The sequence below is a fragment of the Scatophagus argus genome, chromosome 10, assembly GCF_020382885.2.
Source record: "Scatophagus argus isolate fScaArg1 chromosome 10, fScaArg1.pri, whole genome shotgun sequence".
Lineage (NCBI taxonomy): Eukaryota > Metazoa > Chordata > Actinopteri > Scatophagidae > Scatophagus > Scatophagus argus.
In genome coordinates, this window is record NC_058502.1 from 7,803,122 (window position 1) to 7,823,102 (window position 19,981).

At 40.7% G+C, this 19,981-nt stretch overlaps 3 protein-coding genes across 4 annotated transcripts in view; 2 read left to right on the plus strand and 1 right to left on the minus strand.

Moving 5' to 3' along the window:
* The window catches only part of rgs7a (regulator of G protein signaling 7a), a 47,843-nt gene extending 43,313 nt beyond the window's left edge, over positions 1–4,530 (minus strand). The window contains exons 1-2 of one of the 2 annotated variants that reach the window (XM_046401305.1): positions 4,272–4,530; positions 3,152–3,270 (exon numbers count right to left, since the gene is read on the minus strand). In XM_046401305.1, coding sequence (XP_046257261.1) covers positions 3,152–3,229 — 78 coding nt within the window. In that variant the 5' untranslated portion in view covers positions 3,230–3,270; positions 4,272–4,530. The remainder of the gene's footprint in view (positions 1–3,151; positions 3,271–4,271) is intronic. The other variant, XM_046401304.1, reaches the window with a different exon arrangement.
* A 3,976-nt stretch (positions 4,531–8,506) lies between these two features.
* Positions 8,507–11,287, plus strand: LOC124065664 (ubiquitin-conjugating enzyme E2 D2-like). The gene is made up of 7 exons (XM_046401264.1): positions 8,507–8,691; positions 9,265–9,328; positions 9,526–9,557; positions 9,873–9,950; positions 10,185–10,290; positions 10,737–10,830; positions 10,922–11,287. Exons 1-7 carry the CDS (start codon positions 8,668–8,670, stop codon positions 10,965–10,967), a joined length of 444 nt encoding a protein of 147 aa, XP_046257220.1. The 5' UTR covers positions 8,507–8,667; the 3' UTR covers positions 10,968–11,287.
* A 1,473-nt stretch (positions 11,288–12,760) lies between these two features.
* LOC124065663 (protein bicaudal C homolog 1-like) overlaps positions 12,761–19,981 on the plus strand; it is a 54,860-nt gene continuing 47,639 nt past the window's right edge. The window contains exon 1 of the mRNA XM_046401263.1: positions 12,761–13,087. Within this exon, the coding sequence (XP_046257219.1) occupies positions 12,892–13,087 (196 nt within the window). The 5' untranslated portion in view covers positions 12,761–12,891. The remainder of the gene's footprint in view (positions 13,088–19,981) is intronic.

A 19,981-nucleotide genomic window follows, 5' to 3' on the forward strand; every position in this document is an offset into this window, starting at 1 on the left:
TAATGAGTCAGCCAGAGCAATTTATTTAGGTGTTATTGCAATTAAGAATGTGTGAAAACCGGGAAACAAGTAAGCAGAGAAGATGAAACAGTTAACTGAAGGTAACAGATGAATGTTTGGAACGTGCAGCTTTTGCTGCTCCTTGTGCTGCAGTGTGAATGCAAACCTGACCAGTGTGAAACTGTTGTACCAATTGGCTTTTTCATGATGTGTATAGTTAAAGAACATCTGGTTAGAAACACATTTAGTGTTCATTTGGTGTTAGAACCACTGATTTGCACCCACAGACACGTGGTGCATACCAAGCAAATTATTCTGCTGAACACTTTATTGACGTTTCTTGATAAACCGGTCCGTTTCAGACATATTACTCGTTAGCACTTTGTTGAATTTATATATTGAGTGTTCTGAAATGACATTTTCAGGGTCACCAGCCACTGTTGTCAATAAATCATTTAATTATCTGCATAAATAGTTTGTGTGTACTCGCATATCTACATTTTCAGTACAACCATATATGCATTTGAGTAAGATGTTTGTGTGCACGCATCCCTGAGGAAAGCTGACATCTCTGTACGCACCTCCACAGCAAGCAGGTCAACACCTCAGCTCACCCATCCATTTTCATTAGACATTAATGACAGGAGCAGATGGGTGAACAGGCCACAGAGAAAGAAAGATTGAGAGAGTGAAAGGATATAGTTATGCTCCCAGTGGAAAGACTATCAAACCACTTTCTGCTGTCCTCAACCATAAAACTCCCTCTGCTCATGTTACATAATCCTTCCACTACTATACACTACGAGCACATTGTCAACTATACCATAGTAGATAAGGCCAGTTGCTTTATATCAACATTCGAGTTTCCACTATGTAGTTATGATATGGACGTGCAAGAAAAATGAGCAGCAGCACTTCAGAAATCACCTCATCTTAGTGTGGCTCACTCGATATGGGTTGCAACACCTCTGCCAAATCATCTCCATCTGAAAGGCATTTGGGGCACCTGTTCATCCTGGTGGCACCCGCATCTCTACAGAGAAATCTCTTCCAATAGGAGTTTAAGTTAAACCCACTCCAGAAACTCGATTTCATCCTTTCTGGCTTCACCATTCTTTCATTCTGCAGTGTAACTAGGTCAGTCAGTACACAGAGCCAAGCTGCGGCCATGTGTGGTCAAGTGGTGAGAAGTGAAGCATCGGATGATATATGAAAGCTTCATGACTAAAGTTGTGTCTGGACCACAAGCGTCACGTCAGCATCGTTCTCGTGTGACGTCAGTATTCAAGAGGCATCGAAGCGACTGCGTGTACCGATTCCGATTAGTGTGCAGTTTTACTTTGATATGTGTCGGCTTTCCTGATCTATCTTTCATCATCACTGATGCATAAAATTGACAATTTAACAAAAAAGGCATAAAAAAAGGCATTTAACTCTGATCCTGCAGGTGGAAGCTGTAAAATAAACACACAGGCGAGAATACTGAGGTGAGACTGCTTCTTTGTAACTTGGGTCTACAGATCCTTCATGGCATGATTGAAAAAGCAGGACTTGTGGATCAATAGCAGGAGAAAGGAAGAGACGTCACATGTAAGTAAATAGCTGGAAAGACCTCAAGTCAATATTTGATGCTCTTACACAGGATGCAACTACTTTGCATGCCTTGGCATATTTTAATACTGTTAAATGAAATTTAGCAAGAGACACGACTTCCCATCTACGTAAATAAAACTCACGAGGAATGACAAAACCAGTCACACTCATCTATCTCCATTATCCTCAATGTTTGGCCTACTTTATGAACAATCTAGTTCATGAGCCTGTGGTCTTGCTTCGGAAAGATCCTGAAAATTGTATATTACAAAATAGAAAACACTCTTCTCTGCTACAAGCATAACGACACTTCCAGCAAATTTTGTCGCACACTGGCAGTAATACTGCCTAACACGCTGTGAGTGCTATAAAATACCGTCAATCTATGATATCATGCTAAGCGTATCCTCATCCTGGTGTGCAGAGGCTGTCGCAGATGGAATGGGAGCGTTCGCTGAGGGTTGAAAAGAATGAAATGAAGAAATTCACTCAACGCTTCAGTCATCCACAAGTAAGCTGAGAAAATGATCACTTCATTGGTGCATCTGAGAGTGAAGTAAAACAGCAAATTGCCATAGGGAATTTGTGCTCACATACATACATATATAAGATAGAATCTGGCCTCATTTAATTATGGAATAATGATGCGTGGGATACATGAATTAGACACTGGGTTTTATGTGCAAGAAAAGTAACATATACAGCGTGGATTGAATTGGAGCACATCAGCAAAAATTCTTTAAGTATTATACAAGAACAGCAGCCCCAGGGAACAGAAGTCTCTCCTGATAGTGACAAAAACCCTTTTCAAAGCAACTTAAAGGGTTTATCTTAACTTTGGTTGTTTTTGCCCAGAGAGAAAACAATATCACTACCAAATCATCGCATATTATTTCCCACTAGAGATGTTAAAGTTTCTATAAGAAACTATCATTGGACCTCAGGCCTCAAAGTAAACAAATGCCATCTTCGCTGCAGATTATTATTTCATTAATCTGTTTGATGTTTGGAGCAGTACTGGATTAAGGTGTCTCAGCATCGGGTCATTTCACTCCCCTCCCTCTCTCGGATCTCTAATGTAGTAACAGATTTAACCATGAAAAAAATACACCACGAGCAGTGTAATGAGCAATTGTTAAAAAGCCTTTGGCTTCCTTTCGGTTTCATTAATGTGAGCCAGTTAAAAATCCATCCTCATGTTAGCAATAAAAGCTGATGTTTTAACTGGGTAAATGTGTGCATGCCTGTCAGGACACTCACGATGTGTGTGTGTGTGTGTGTGTGTGTGTGTTGGCACGCATGTAAGCATGCTCTGAATGCTTGCATGTCATGCATGTTGTGTTAGAAAAATTGCATGTTCTCGCCATGCTCTCATCAAGCTGATGTAGCATTACAATCCTGAATCAGTCATGGCACAAGAACACTGCCTTGCCATTAGTATTAGTAATTTCCATTGCACAGCTCATCAGCAAGTAAATTGATGCAGGAGGGAGAGTTTCACACATGCACACTCACAAACACACGCACACGTGCAGACTAAAAATAGCAGCTGCCTTACCTTTCTGTACACTATCATGTTGGGGGACTCATCCGCTACCCCGTTGGTCCCCTGCCCACCGCTGTTGGTCTGTGCCATGATCCAGTAAGTAAATCTGCCACAGAAAATGTCAGGTGCTCCTGTTGTGGACATAAATGGACATTTTGGTCCATCAGAAGAACAAAGGAGCCTGAACATGACTTGCCCTTACCTTGCCAAGAACAAAACAATTTACATAACTTGTTGTGGCTTGGATCACGTTTCAACATAATTGGCATTTCCACATGGAACAGATGTGCAGAGCTCTGACTCAGCTACAATGTTCACATTTCACAAGGTCTTGACAAGGACATTTTTTTTTTAAGAAAAGCGGCTGATTTTGCACAAGGTGCGGTTACTGGGACAATGTGAATTTCCAATGAATGGGGCAAAAGTTCAACTTGAAAAGCGATGATAAGCACCATGTAGGACTACTATCGGTCTGCTCTCAGATGGCTTCACTGTGCACAAAAAAAAATCTATATCAATGTCTGAAAAGTGATAACATTTCACTGTTTGTTGACATCACAGGATTCGGCAGCAGTCCTCGCGTCCTACATGGAACCTACTATGCATCCTTAGACTGCAAAAATAAGGCGAAGGTGAAGACACGGACCCTGACAACGGTAAATGCAGTATAACAACACACCGTCCCTGGAGGAGGTAGGCTCCTCTACAATGCAGCTTAGATACATCCTTTCGGATAGAGCAGCCATAGTCAGGACGTGCTAGACTGTGCAAATGTAACGGATATCGTATGCACGTTACAGCTTCATCGTTCTTTTTTTTCCCCTTACGGCACCCGCACGACATCTTTGGGAGGTTTAGTCTGCAACACTAAATAGCCTATAGCATGCAAACAGCGAAGTCATATAACCTGCTCTTGACATGAGGACGTTAGCTCTACTATACACTGTGTTTTTCCCCTCACCGCGAACCACTGTCCGTCTCAGCACCCTGGACAGCTACCGCAAAAACCGCCCGCGCCCCTTATCGTCGCTCCTCCTAATCACGAACGGAGCGTAAATGCACAGACAAACAGAGCGACATCGGTCACCGGAGGAGAAGCGGAGAGGCAGCGGGGAGGCGGGGGGGGGCTTACCTGAAAAAACGCGCAGCCCGCCGACGGACTCCTCAAGCCTTGCAGTGGTGGAAGCCTGGTCCTTCGCGTTCAGTATGTCAACTCGCAGACATAGGAATGCGAGGATTACTCATTGGCAACGCGGAGGGGCAGACATTCGGTGGACACTTGGTGTGGTTCAGCTCTCTGTCTCTAGCTCTCCTCTCCTCTTCTCCCCAAACGATGCTGAGAAGCACGGGCGCGCCACCTCGGAGCGCCGTGAACGCGCATCAATCCATGACCAATCGCATGTGAAGAATAAATTACAACCCTTTTTGAGACAGCTATTTTTTTCCCCCCCGCGCAGCTCACATTGTGCTGTTATATACACCACATATCACTGTGGTGCTGGTTCTGAAAGCTGGGCAGACCAAACCTGTGGCGTACTGATGCTCACATACTAATGGTCACAATCTTTATGAAAGGTCAAGAAGGGGCGAAATACTCACTTTCAGTGCTCTCTGGACCAGGAGAAGAAACTGTCTTTACTATGAAGCCTAAATCAGACGGTGCTGTTGCTGCAGATGAACTTGATGGCACATTCAATCTGGTTGTTTTTTCCTAAATCAATAGTGGAAAGTTATTTAGGCTACTCAAAAATTGTTTTCACGCATCGTTATAAAGCATTTAGATGTTGTGCTAGGCTACTTTATATTTCTACACCACTATATCTCAGATAAACCTGCAATGAACCTAAATTTTTATTTTTTAAAAAATACACAAAATAGTCTATAAAATAGGTAGAGTTAGCACCACCACAGCTTGCCAGGCTACAACATTGATGTGCTATTTACATGTGAACGCAGTGCAACAGGATGGTTATACTTTCATATTTTTAAAGTACATCTTGCTTTTCAGTGCAGGGCTTTCACATTTAATGACTTGTTTGTGACATTGTGATATTGCTAGTTTTGTAAATACTGACACAAATGTAACCTGACTACTTCATTACTGTTATTAATACTGAATTCACATGACATATAATGTGATGTCCATTCCTGGGTCTTCTCTGACACAACCCTGACAGTCACTGGACAGGTCCCAGCCTTCACAGACAGTGAAGTAACACCTTGGAGGAACTTATGCTGTTTGATGTGTCTGGTGAAGAACCGGTCTAAATAATTTTTAAAAATTTAAATAAATAACGTGTGATCAGATGTGTATTCTAAATATACCATCCAACGGCAAGGTTCAAGTGCCACACTTTACATGGAGCCAGCTGATCAGTGAAAACCAAATTAAAGGGTAGAGCGGCGTGAATGAGAGGATGTAAGTGCTGCATCTAAAAAAAAAAAAAAATCAATCCTTGAAAATGAGAGGCAAACTGGAAAAAACAAGAAAAAGGGCTTTCCTGCTGGGAAATGAAAATGCCCCAGGGCCCCGACCATCCCTTATTGGTCACTGAAGCTGGAAATGGCTGTGGTTATTTTAGAGAAAGGAGTTGGTCTAGAAGATGATCGGTGATATACACAGTTTAGTTCCCTCCATTAATCAAATTGATGATTTCAGGAATAGTTGGGATCCTCTGTCCCGCTCATAAGTATCTGAGAGGTGCTGTGCCTAATATTTGTCAGGATTAACTGTTCTGAGAATGAAATGCATCCATCCATCCATCCATCCTCTATACCGCTTATCCGTCAGGGTCGCGGGGGAGCTGGAGCCTATCCCAGCTGACTACGGGTGAGAGGCGGGGTTCACCCTGGACTGGTCGCCAGTCAATCACAGGGCCAACACAGAGACAAACAACCACACACTCTCACACTCACACCTATGGGACAATGTAGAGTAGTCAATTAACCTAATGTGCATGTTTTTGGCATTGTGGGAGGAAGCCGGAGAACCCGGAGAAAACCCACGCAGGCGCAGGGAGAACATGCAAACTCCACATAGAAGGGCCCAGACCAGGATTCGAACCTGGAACCCTCTTGCTATGAGGCAAGCCTACGTGCCGCCCACTATTTTATTTCATTTCATTAAAATAAACAGCTGTCAGTATGCAGTGGAGCTGATGTTTCACACACATAAGATATTTTACTAGGTATATCATTCAAATTCATTACTTGCATTTTACACCAGTGGCCGTGAGTCAGACGCTGACTGGATATGTAAGAAAATGTTATAAATTAGCTAGGAATTTCTGTGATTCGCTGCATTCAGAGCAGCATAAATAACTGAATAAATAAAAAGAAAATCTCTTAATTTGTGCAATCTGTGGTTTTGAGGTATGCAGCTGTCCAGGCGTGAAAGATGACAGATGTGCCTCTTTTCCCTATGTACTGTGTGTGTATGTTTATTTATTTACTATCTACTGTATCTTCCCATTCCCTTTGCTCACTCAGGATGTAAGCTCCTGGCAATATGGGCCTAAAGATTCAGCACACAATAATGTGTAATCCTCATGTGCTTATAACCACTTTGCAAAAATAATGGGTTACTGAGTCGTACAGCAAAAGATGTTACAGCCTTGGGGGATGCTGTGTCCACTAATGCTCATATTTAATCCAATCTTTGCATTATTATCCTTGTTTCCTGGATGTGTTGCAAATGTGTCACTCCAATCAGGCAGTTTTCCAAATCACCTAATGCCTCCTTGAAAACATACAACCTACATTCTTCCATAGTAGATACATCGCTCTCAAATCTAGTTTATTGGGACATTACTGAGAAAATTTCCTATATTCAGCTCAGCAGCAGCGTCATAAGTGTAAATTGGGTTTTTGACATTTTTTATTCTGGCTTGACTGACTTAGGACTGCGCTGATAAAGATACTTACTTTCATCTGATCAGTCATTCAGGAAAAATGTCAGGCTGTGCTTCAGGAAACTAATTCAGCCTTTGATACCACCGACATTAAAAGACTTCTATGAACTGGAACATGGGGCTTCTTGCTATCAGTTAGTTTAGGTTTCATATAACGCAAAGGCGTATGTTGTTGACTTTTGCTGTCATTAAAGTAAGATAATCACTATGACACGCAGATTCACTCAGGGTTCAGTTCTTATTAGTGTCCATTATTCACCTCATTTATATATTTAGGCCAAACCCTTTAATCCTGCAAATTACTATAAACTCAATTTGCAAGGCTGAAGTCTAGTGGAGTAGAGTTAGAAATGTTGGAATCAGATTTGAGCTGCAGGAGCCACATCAAGGTGACATAAGCTTTATGAAAAGTAATTCATACCTTTATTGACGGCAGTCTCTTGTTTGCTTTTCCCACCAGACTACTGGATCCCTGCAGATCCTCTCATGATCCTTTAATTACTCTTATCTTTTTGTACTGGCTTCTACTTAGTTATAAAGAAGGTATTAAGGTGCTGCTAACGGTTTATAAATTACTTTTGGGCCAAAATACATCTATATACAAAAGAATAAAAACCCATGGCCCTTTAGATCTTTAAGAAACAGTGAGCTTGAAGAGCTTTGAGTAAAAACCAAACACTGCGCTGGTTTAAGCTGTTATGTGGAACACAAAGAATCATCTTTCTGATGATTCTAAACTTCAGCCTGACTGAATTCTAACTTTAGCCAATTTAAAATCTAAACTAAAGACTTGTTTGATTGTATTTTCTCCTGCACTTTTATTTCCCTTCACAAATATGGAGACATAGTGCTATTCTACATTATTATTGACCTGTACTACAACTTTTTTTCTGTAGTTTTTTTTGTATTCAGTGTTTTGTGTGTGTGTGTTTGTGAGTTAGTGCATTTCACTATATTTTGTATATTATATTGGAAAGCTATAGTACAAGTGCCTTGTTATGCCTTGTTTTCATATAGCCTACCATTATACATGTGTGCATGTCAAAAGGTATGCATGGAATTTACAAGTTTGATAACTGATAGGCTAATGTATAAAAGATGTGTGGCCTTTTAAGGTTTGGATGACTGATCAAAAATATGAATGAAAAAAATAATAGGAAGGAATATGAATATAGGCCTTGTTGAAAAAATGGGAAAGAGATGAATTGTGATAAAATTAATGTAAACAACAATGATGCCTCGGAGCTAAACTGCATTGCTTGAATAGTGTCCGGGAGCTACACTGCATTGTTTGAATAGTGTCCGGGAGCTAGACTGCATTGTTTGAATAGTGTCCGGGGGCTAAATTGCATCGCCGGCTTAACAGGGGGCGTTTTCACGGGATGAAATGCACCAATATAGTTCAGTGAACGGTCCCTTTAAGTAGCTTGGCCGAAAACTCAAATTCCCACAATGCACCGGTCCCTTATTCGTCGTCGAACAAAAACGCGGAAACAAAAGACATAATCAGTTTGTCAAAACAAATAAGAGGGAGTTGGCATAAAAGTGAGCGTAGTTGTAGCTGACAGCTGTCAAAGTTAACGCTTAGCTTCTCCGACCCCACCTGAAAGATTGGCCATGGCTTTGAAAAGAATACAAAAGGTAAGAATATTCGTCGTTTCTTTATGTATTTAATGTACGTTACAGAAAAGGACGCGGAAGCGTCGCGATAACGTTAGCTAGTCAGTCATCAATATCATTTGTTTGCAAACCAGAAGTGATTGCTTACTGTACCAAGACTATATAAATGTGTTATCGCTAGGTCAGTGAATTACCAAACTGCCTTTACTGCTAGTAAGTTCGTTGTTCAGTTGAACAAGGCTCAGTACAGTGGTTAACACAGTTTACTATGGCAGTGCACAGAAACCAGTTAGCTAAGCGGTTAAACTTACATGTGCTAACTTCGCTGCAAGGTAAAGTTGGCCTAGCAAACGAGCAAAATGAAAGCACTTTAAGGCATGTTTCTAGCGACGTTTCAGTTCAGTTTTATTTCCCCAAGTTTGACATTTGACATGAGTTTACTGGTTGTTAAAGTGTAAACTAGCACTTAGTTAAACTGTTTCTTAAACTGTTACTTAAACCTACTAAGCATAGTATTGAAAGCAGCGTGGCAAGGCGGCGGAAGCTGTCTGTCACTTAAATTGATGGGGCTTGTTTTTTGTTTCAATTGCGCAGGAGTTAAATGACTTAAGGAGGGACCCCCCAGCTTCATGTTCAGCTGGACCTCTAGGGGAAGACTGTAAGTGTGAGCGTACCTGATGGCATGTTTATAAACCTGTCGTTTTTAATGTTTTACTTTAATCTACCACTGTAATTCTTGTTGTCGCCATTGTTGTTCTTTGGGGACTGTGTTTGAGCATATCTGATTTGTGTGTATTAAGCCTTTATACTACATAATGTTCTCACAGATTGTTTCTTTATCTTTGTTCCCTTCAGTGTTTAACTGGCAAGCCAGTATCATGGGACCGGTGAGCCTTTTCTGGATTACTTTACTGGATTTTGTTTTAAACCAAGCTGCTTCTGGATCGCGAGACAATAGTGTTTTATGTTGACTTTACAGCCCTTTCTAGTCTGTAGAGCGAGCACTGACTGGCACGCTCTGTCAAGACAATAGGAAAAGAGAGAATTACGTAAAGTCTTAATTTAAACAGAAGCAAACAAACAAAAGGAAGCCAAATAATGAGCTAAATATAATGTTGCTTTATCACTGCTAATGGTATTTTATCCCATAAGGATACAGCACTAGGCATAATTTAATTTACAATCACTTACCCCATTTTCAGAGTGACAGCCCATACTACGGAGGAGTGTTCTTCCTTTCTGTCCATTTTCCCACTGACTATCCCTTTAAACCACCAAAGGTAAGACTATTTATCTTATAGACTGATACACTCTGAACTCTATAACAGGCATTTTTCGCTGTTTTCTTACATTTTATAGAGCACATTTATTTATACTGAATGATTAGATGGGGCATTTTTCAGAAGTTGAATGGTATTCTTATATATATATTGACATAGAACCCAGTACGTTCAGGTCTAACTTTGAAAAAGAGGTTATTATACTAATTACTGCTTTGTTTGTTATGTCCCTAGGTTGCCTTTACAACAAAAATCTATCACCCAAACATAAACAGCAACGGTAGCATCTGTCTTGACATCTTGAGGTCACAGTGGTCACCTGCACTTACAGTATCAAAAGGTAACCGACACATACATTTTGCCTGTACAATGCAGTGTAGTACATTAAAGCTGCACTCTGTAGGGGCAGAATGTAACGTGGATGCTTTATATCATTATTTCAAACATAGCAGAGCAGTGAAGCACTTCACTGTGCTGTCACCAAATCTGGATTCTTCCAAATGAATGATTTACATGCTCTACAAACAGGATTTTCAGGGCTGATTATCCAAAAATGGACCCTGTGTACTTTTGTCACTTTAAAAATTGCAGGGTTTGTACTGTATAATTTGAGGAGCAAACAGGGAGGTGTTCAGATGTCTGTGATGAAAGTAGTGGCTAAAAATACACTTTTTAAACTAGAGGGATTTTAATATGAAGGTACATAACATCGGTGCATGGCCATTCATCTTTTGAAGTCTATAAAAAGATTTTGGGGTGCATAATGATTTTTGTTCTTTCTTCCAGTTTTATTATCCATATGCTCTTTGCTATGTGACCCAAATCCAGATGATCCACTTGTCCCAGACATTGCAAAAATCTACAAAACAGACAGACAACAGTGAGTACAACAGCCAATTGATCTGGCATGTGGAAAACATAAATCATTCAGCTATTCTTTGGAAATTATTCTCACTCTCTTGTTTCTTTAGGTACAACAAACTAGCCAGAGAATGGACACAGAAGTATGCAATGTGAAGACAATGACACATCCCTGAACACCTCAAAATATGACAGTACTGTTTCAACAGCTTCTCCACACTGGTTCTAGTTAAGGTGTTTTATTCGCTTGGGGCACTTTCTCTACTCTGACTTTACTTGACTGTTTTTACTGTTTTATTTTTTTCCCTTAAACTGGCATTATTATTATTATCATATTATAATTATTATGAATACTTGCAGAGAGATGGCCTGATTGTATTTTTCTTTTAACAGATTGTACAAGACTATACTCAATTTATTTTTCATCATTTTGCATTAAAATAATAAATCAAAAATTGAATTGTTTCTTGACAATACACACGAGTAACCTAAAATTCTGAATTATCTTTCTGTGGTATAATATGTTGCCTTCTGTTTAAAGCATACTAACAAACCGGAGTTTGCCCTATTATATGCATGGCCACTAGGTGGCAGTCTTTACTTTTTACCGCCTAAGTCTTTTACTTAAGACACTTTCTCTCCTGGATAACTCATGTTTGTGTCACATTTAATTCAGCCCCATTTAGTAAATCACTGTTCATGATAGTGCATAGTGGCCATTGTAGTATCCTGCTTTATCAGTGAAATGAAAATGAGAAGAGATGTTCTGTCCGTTGAAACAAATGTCCCTCGCATTTTAAACTCTTGGTGTGCCAGAAGAAAAACACAGCTGAGCCCTCCTGTTAAGTGAAATGAAAATATTTTAAAATAATTAGGTGAATGAATGCAGTTGGTGTTTTTGTCAAGATTAAATTTAAATTGTCAGGTACATGGTAATCTCCATCTTCAATCCCAGATTTTAACTGGACCAGGAAGCGGACTGAGAGACAGTCGTGGTGCCGCAGTTTGCTTTGTGATGAAAGTCCCAGCGGTCAGATTGAAGCTGTCTGCGTGCGGTTCTCTGAAATCTGACAAGGCTGGCAAGTGAGACTCACATGGACTTTATTTAAATATAAAGAAAAGCAATGATGATTGTGGAGCTTCAGCAGCCTGTCAGGTTCCTGTATGGAGGACAAATCATAAGAATGCAGAGAATTGGCGACAGAAACAAGCTTAAACCATAAAAATGTAAATCTAACATATGGAAAACATCACAACGTATCACTGCAAGCTGTCATTAATCATTTTCTGGCAACAGCCTTAGAATAACTCCAGAATATTTTCTCTGTAGGGACTCTCAAACTTCGTGTTGTATACATTAACCAGTTAAGTGACCTTTATCATCCATCCTGGTTCTGAATTACTTTATTCAGTTTTTTTTCCCAAATATACAACATCTTTGATCTTTGGATTGTGGCCCACTTTTGAATCTGTTTTACTGAATGTTGGCTCGCACTGTATTTGTTTTGGTTTCGCTTTCCTGTATTGCTTCCCTGTACCCACTCAGGATGTGTAGTGTTTCCTGTACAAACCAATAAATTGGTTGCACGGGATGTTACTATTATGTGCTGCCAGCACGACTGAAAGAAATGTCACAGAAATGCTCACGTCAAGCCTGCCATTGTGCTTATTCGTTTACTGTGGCTTTATTTTCACATTTAGTCGTGTTAAATCGGCTATGTAATATAATTTTCGGTTCGTGATAACTGATTTTCTTTGCTATAATTGGCTGTAATCCCCCAACAGTTCCCATAAATGAGACAAAAGCTGTGCACTCACACAAGAAACACACATTGAATCCAGTGAATTTCTCATACTAACTTTTGGAAACTTTGACAGGAACCCAGGGGGAGGTAGATGCACAAGAAAGTGTTTCTGGGAGGAGTCCTGCCTCTCCTCCCCCTCCTCCCTCTCCCCCTTTTCAGTCGGATGACACGTGAAACTTTCCCGAGGAGTTGGTTGGTGTGTTTGCTGTGTCCTGTGCGGTGCTCCGTTAACTCGGCAGACAACCTGGCCACTGGAGAAGTTGCTGCGCAGCGCCATGGCTGCCCAGTGCGACACTTTAAGCGGATATTTGCAGCAGCAGTCGGACCATGGCTCCAACAGCGAGCGCAGCACCGACTCTCCTCTCCCGGGGTCGGAGGAGGATCTGAGCGGACCCCATGCGCTGCCAGATCCGGAGTGGACTGAGGAGAGGTTTCGAGTGGACCGCAAGAAGTTGGAAATCATGTTATTAGGTAAAGAAAAGTAATAACCCAGAAATAACCAAGTTCAAAGGCAGTGGTTTGTGTATTGGAGTATTGGCACGTTTTCGGCGTATATCCTGTCCACGTTTCATCTTCTAATTGTTGCCTCGCCGTTGTTTCCGAGAAGCTGCACAGTGTTGCAGCCCTCTGACAGCCCTTTGTTTACTTTAGGCGCTTAAAATTACACTTTCGGTACAAAATTACCACTTTGAGTAAGTTAAAATTTTAGGGCTCCTTGTTGGCACTGAAAAACAAAAACTTCGGCGTGTCGTGTGCGTGAAACGGATCAAATCAATTAAGACAATTAAGTGGAGTCACTTCGCTTTGGCCTTTCACTTAGTGCCACCGTTGTAGTGAATAACAGGAAATGAAATGTTTGCCAATGAAAGAATCTGATTCCTTTACACTCGTATGGGCGTGTATGTGCCTTAAACTACTGAACAGAGGGGTTGAGAGGTCACAGGCTTGAGACAGTTAACCATCAGTGGTGTCGTGCTGTGCTAAAGGAGGTAGTAACACACCCCGACCACAAGCTGTCGCTACACAAACTCCCATGGCGTGCGTTTGTTTTTAGACTAAACTGAAATTGACCTGAACGTGCAGTTTTACTTCTCAGTGAAACAGTCTGCACAAAGAAACAATTGACACTAACGTGGCTGCCTTTAAGCAAAGAAGGAGCTGAAAGTTGGACTAATCTTAGAAAGAGGCAGCATTACATTACTAACAGTAATCATTCGAAAATGGAAAGAGCATCAAAACAGTTTCATGAGTGTCACCTTAATGCAAAACTCCTTTTGAAAGATGACACACTAAGGATGTTGACTTTTCCTGCGTGTGTGGCGTTGCAGTGCGTTTGGTTGTGGTGATGAAGTCGATTTCCTGTTTGATCTCGCCCCTAATGACGTGCAAGTGACAGTGAACAGCTGAACAAGTGATGACAGCCTCGTAAAGACTGGGCTGGCCAGTCTCTGTTGAGACGTCCCTGGAAACACAGAGGTTTAGGTCATTCATCACGCATTTCAAAACACAGCAGTGTGGAATATTAGAGCCTTAGGTGATCAGGCCTGATTGTTTCTTTCTGAGGGAACCCCATAGGATAAATATTATCACTCATAATCACACTGTAATGAAAACAAGCATTACATTAAGTGTGTTCACATCGCTGGTGAGTATGGCTGTTTGTTGGTTTCATTTGTGCTTCAAATGTTATCCTCATTGAGCAGCCGACCTTGAAGTAAGTTTATCCTTCATTGTACACGCTCGCACACAGACGTATGTACGCACACACGGAGTTCCCCTTGAGAATGTCCTGGTTGTTCCCTCGCTGCTCTGTACATTCCTCAAAGCTCCATGTCATCCCTAACTCTTCCAGGAAAACAACTTAACCAGAGTCCGGCCCTAAATCCCAGAGTGCATGCGCCACGTCTCGCGCTGCGCCTAAATGCGTCTGTTTGTATGTGTTGTATATGTCCTATCCGTTTGTTAGTTTGGTCTCGAATGTCCGCCAACATCGTGTTTCCCAGTCGCTGCATCATGACATCATGGCTGACATTGCTCATGTTGACATTGCAGCTGGGTTGTAGGATAGAAACGACTGTTCTGTTTGACCGGTCAGTCGTAGGCTCAGGTTTAAATGCCACATTTTCTCAACTGTGAAAGTGCTTTAACCTTTGACTTCTGGCCTTTAAGAAGAATCCAGGCCGATTGTGACAAATGTCGCTCGCTTGTCTCGTGGTAAATATTAAACACTGTCTTAGCATCTGTTGAGTTTTGCACGTGATGCATTAATTAAAGTTACAGTCACAGTCTAGATGAGTTTCAACTTTCTGTATCCGTAGGTGTAAATTCAAGTCATAATAAATTGCTGTCTCAGTCTCCTGTAGTTGGGTCAGAGCTTTGTAACATCTGGCTGTGTTTTGATTGGATAAGCTGTAGATTTTTACGTGGTACATCATGTTCTGAAGGCCCAGAGCTTGGACTATAATGAAATAATTTTATGGGAACTCCAGTATATTTTTACTCAGTGTTTTACTGTCTGTGACGGTATCTTTGGCTTCTCACTTCTGGAAAATGAAGTGCACTGCACCCTCGGCAAAGAGCAACAGTTCTGAATTGTGCCGCGGTCAATCCTCAAACAATGTAGCTCATCATCTTTAACTTTTTGCCAGATCCAGGTACCCTCTCCTCACTAGTTTGCATTTTTTGAGGGCTTCAGTGATGAAAAAATGATAACTGTCGAAGGTTTTATGACTGTGTATTTCAGAAACAGGCATAAATTATATAAACTGGTCACTGGTAAGTCTTGAAGCACTTTGCTGGATTTACAGCTTCCTCTTTTAGGAATTATTATTTCAGTGGCAAGTTTTTAAGCGAACTACTCAACTGATAAATTCATAAATCAATAGATGAAAGATCAATGTATAAATATGTATATATATATATAATATATTCTCCTTCATTATCAAAATAATTGCTGATTAATATTCTCTTGATCAACTAGTCAATCAATGGACCAATCCTTGCAGCTCTCATTTAAAACATATTTAAGAGGAAAAAAAGTTAGTGCAGCATGAAATACATTTTGGTTTTGATGCATGGATTAAATTTAATTGATGCAGTTCAATTTCTTTCCAGTAAATGATATTCAGGCTCTATTGATCAAATCCCTTTTACATCGTGTACATCGATCAGCTGACTCGAGATCAACTGATCAGTGCCTGAATGCTTGGATCAGTTACATTTGCTTTACTGTCTTAATGCTGACATTATTTAGATCAGAATCTAACTATGACTGGAGGTTATGGGGTGATGCGGGTTAACATTAGCCTGACAGTCGTTCTGATTGAAGAGTTTGGACAGTTTAAGTGAAAAAGCTGCTCTTATTTTCTCTCTCTGGCTACAAGGCTCAAGCTCTCAAAAGGTTCTTCACCGAAAGAAATTAGTCTCAAAGCATCGCAGCCAAGGGCTTACAGCTGATGACAGATGACAAAATACATAAATAACGTTTTTATTCATAGCTACATTTCTTATTTACAAATGTCATATTTTCCTGTTTGAAATAATTAGGAAGTTAGGCACTTACAGCATTGATCATTTCATTTGATTTTCTTAAATGTTTTATTATTTGTTTTATTAATTGGTTGACTGATGAGGCAGACAGATATTGTCATAGAAATCCAATCCCCTGGAAAGACATTTACCTCAGCCTGTTTGAATTCAAGGGCTACTGTGGAAATTAAGCTTTTAAACAGGAATTTTATAATGTTTTCCAAATAATGAACCTGGCTGTAGTCAGAAGATACAGGAAAGGGGTCAGAGTGGGACATCAGCCTGGTGAAGAACCGCACAGTCAGAGGTTGCATAAATTCTGAGAATAAAAATGACCCCAAAAGCACTCAGTTCCCATTAAAATATGTGTTAGTGACTCACCAGCATGTCTCCGCACTGGAGCGAAATCCCAGCATACACACTTAAACCACCCTTTATTTGGACCAGCCGTATTTTACTCCCCTGTTCTGGCACGGTTTGCATCAGGAGAAAATGGAAATTGTTAAGTGCTCGGCAATTACAAATTTACTGTCCCTCGCATTGGCAGAGACGCAGCATGCTGGAGCTTAGATCAGTAAATAGGGTGTAAAGTGACAACAAAATCTCACCCTGACAGCCATCTGGGTTTAACTGTTATGCTATTGGCACCCTGGAATAGGGCTCCTAAGTTACTGCCATAGAGACCTTGACAGAGGCATGAACACTTGAAAGATAGTTTTATGTGTACAGGGAGCAATGTAAGAGAAATTATGTGCTTTCTTTGCATTCATTATGAAGTTAAGAGAGCCGGGGCAAGTGTGGGAAAGAGGTAACATTTTCTCCAACCCGGATTATCCAGTTTTAAGTGTCTGCATGCACAAAAAGGTTTCCATGGGCTTTTATTTTTTTTTTTAACGTGCACCTCAGTAATGTGTCCTACTGTGTATGGGCAATTGGAAGTGCTCTGGTTGTGGGTTTCCTGCTCAGACTAGTAATGATGAGAGTTTTGTGGTGTTTGTGACTGAGCATAGCCTCCTGGTGGGCCAGTGTGTGCACACATCGTAACAACATGTTTGCTGAGTAACTGCAACAACAACCTACAATTAGCCTAAGTGAATCATTTTCTTCATTGAACTAATTTGTTTTCCTGCTCCTAAACCACAGACTGTTATTGTGTAGCTTTGCCTTTGTCTCTGTAACAGATAAAACTGTTGCATATGGTAATGGGAACGCACTCGGCTTTCACAGGTATTTTCAGGACGCAGCGATAAAGTCGTCAGTATGGTATACAGTCGGCACTGATGCCTTGTCTAATGTCCTTTGAGTAGAAGTTGCTAATGCTAGTTGTACTGAGTGTGTGTGATGGAACGGTTCTCATGCACAACTTCATTTGTAGGCAGCAAAAAAAAAAAAACACATGCACATATATATATGTGTATATATATATATAAAATTTTGGAAGCCATTGGAAATTTTAAGAAAGAATAAAAAGGCCCTCTAGCGAAAATGTGATGAATGGTTATTATATATATTTTTTTAATTTTTCCCTTTCATTGTTCTCAGAATGATTTTTCTGGCCTCTGTACCCACATCATGAGGGAACTGTGTGTGTGTGTGAGGGCCTCATCCTCTTCCTCCTGGGTACTGAATAAGACTCACAGACAGGAAGTGAGTGTCTTGTGGGGAATGTGCTGCAGGCTTTCTCCTCTCCTCCCTTTCTTCCCCTCTATTGCTCCCTCTTGAGCATTGAAACACTCCTCTGTTGTTCCAGCTTCCATCAGATCCACTGTGGAGTTGTTGGACTTTCCCTGGTCTTTGTCCTGAAACTACAACACAATCCTTACTTTAACCTTCGAACCAAAGACCGAGTACTCCGTTTTGTGGCTGAGAAGTTGACCATAAGAATGCATGATAAATTGTATATTATCAGACGTTGCGGTTTCCATAATTAATAATCTGTGTCATGCAGTGCCATTGCATTTGAGTAGTCTAAAGTGAAAGTAAGGATGGAGAAGCTGGGAACTTTGAGAAAAACCATACACGGACCACCTCCCTTTGGAAAAAATGCAGTGAAGAGTGGAAAACAATAGCCTAGAGCCAGCACTAGAGAGGAAAATCCTTCTCTCGTGTCTAAATGTGAAAACTGTTTCTTCCCTCAGATGAGATTGTCATCTGTCATTTGAAGATATTGTGATGTTTAAACCAGACCCTGCATGGATTGTGTGCAAAATTTGTAGGCCTATTAGGGTTGCGAATCTTCCAAAACAGCCATTGCTCTTATTTCGGGGTTCTGGATCACGATAAGAGGAACTGCCACAGTCAGGACAAAAACCAGAAAAAAGATTCTTCCCATTCGTTTCAGTGAAGCAGAGATGCATTTGCTTCTGTCTGGAACAGCTTCTGCCTCACACAACATTCAGTCTGTTTGAACTTTGACCGTTGAAATAGACTCTCCAGTTGTCAACTTGAGGAGGGAAAGTGTGGGATTGACCTGCTGTCCAGGAAGCATTGATTGTATATGTTGTTATTGCTATCTACTGTCATGCTGAATGAATTCAGGCTGTAGAGGAGGAGATGTGCTGCATGGCTTACATTTAAGTGCAAGGATGGAAAACAACTCATTTTGAGGAGTTTTAACAAATTATTTCAAGTCCTCTTTATTGGATTACAACAACACAGTAACAATTTCTAACTGCTGTAAGTCTTGAGGAGTGCTGCCACATTTCTGCCTTCTGTCCAATGAAAATATTTTAGCTCCAAAATGCCTGCTTTTCATGAAATAGGAAAAATAACTCTGGCACAAGCATTTAATTTATCAGATTATCTAAAAAAAAAAGCTTTTAATTATTTTTTTATTTATTTTTAGCGCCAGATATGGAGATACGTGGTTTCTCCTGGACAGCAATATGCTATACTGCCACGAGTAAATGTTTAAGGAAATGAACTTATTTTTTTCTGCTAAATGTTAACCGTAAGCATTGTTACCTTCGCTGTGCAGCCCTGGCATTGACGAGACAAATCAGAGACATCCACTTTGAGAAAATCTCTCCATCTGTGACACTTTGATCATTAAACAAAGCTATATGGAAAGCAAGCGTATGTTGAAACGTTCGGTTTGTAATTGAAATGGTTCAGCTGATGTAGCTGCTAAATTTTGCGCCTCATTTTGCTTGGTTACCTCTTGCCACCTCCCTCCTCTCTCCCTTCTTCTTCTTCTTCTTCTTCGTCTTCTTCTTCTTCTTCTCCTCCTCTCTCTTTCTTGCAGATTTTTACGGAAACATGCTGATACAATTAAACAATTCTGTTCGACTTTGCTTACGCGTTGAATTCCTTCTTCCTGGGCATGATGAGGCTTTCAGAAGCTGTAATATAATTGAGCTTCAGCCGGTGGAAAAACCTGTAATTCATTACTCAAGAAAATAAAACCAGGAGTCCTATTTCAACAGTCCGAGTGGAGCTGGAGTTATGCTGTGACCCATTTCTATGCTCTTGGAACTGTAAATGGGCTGAAATGAATACTTGTTTTTCTACGTCCCTCAAAGCTCTTTTTCTTCAACTCCTTTCAAAGTGAAGATTTACATTCTGTCGGGTTTGTGGTTGCTATTTTAGAAATGTTTCATGGAGGAGGAGGAGGGGGCACCCCTGACTTATCCTACATGCGTGCACACCCACCGTGCACACACACACACACATGTATGCACACCACCCAGCCCTTAACCACTACCCCCCCCCCCCCCAAGAGCTTTTAGTGTTTATCTTTGGAGAACCTTGGGTTTGGTTTTGTTGTTCTCTTTCCTCATTCAGTATCCAGTACAATCTGCCTTTTTATCACTTGCCTTAATTGGAGAGAAGCATTTT

Excerpts from the sequence above, each read along its gene's own strand:
- LOC124065664 (XM_046401264.1), top strand. The coding sequence starts at position 8,668 with ATGGCTTTGAAAAGAATACAAAAG. Across the intron at positions 9,951-10,184 it reads ATCCCTTTAAACCACCAAAG|GTTGCCTTTACAACAAAAAT; the intron begins GTAAGACTATTT and ends TTATGTCCCTAG. Across the intron at positions 10,291-10,736 it reads TGCACTTACAGTATCAAAAG|TTTTATTATCCATATGCTCT; the intron begins GTAACCGACACA and ends TCTTTCTTCCAG.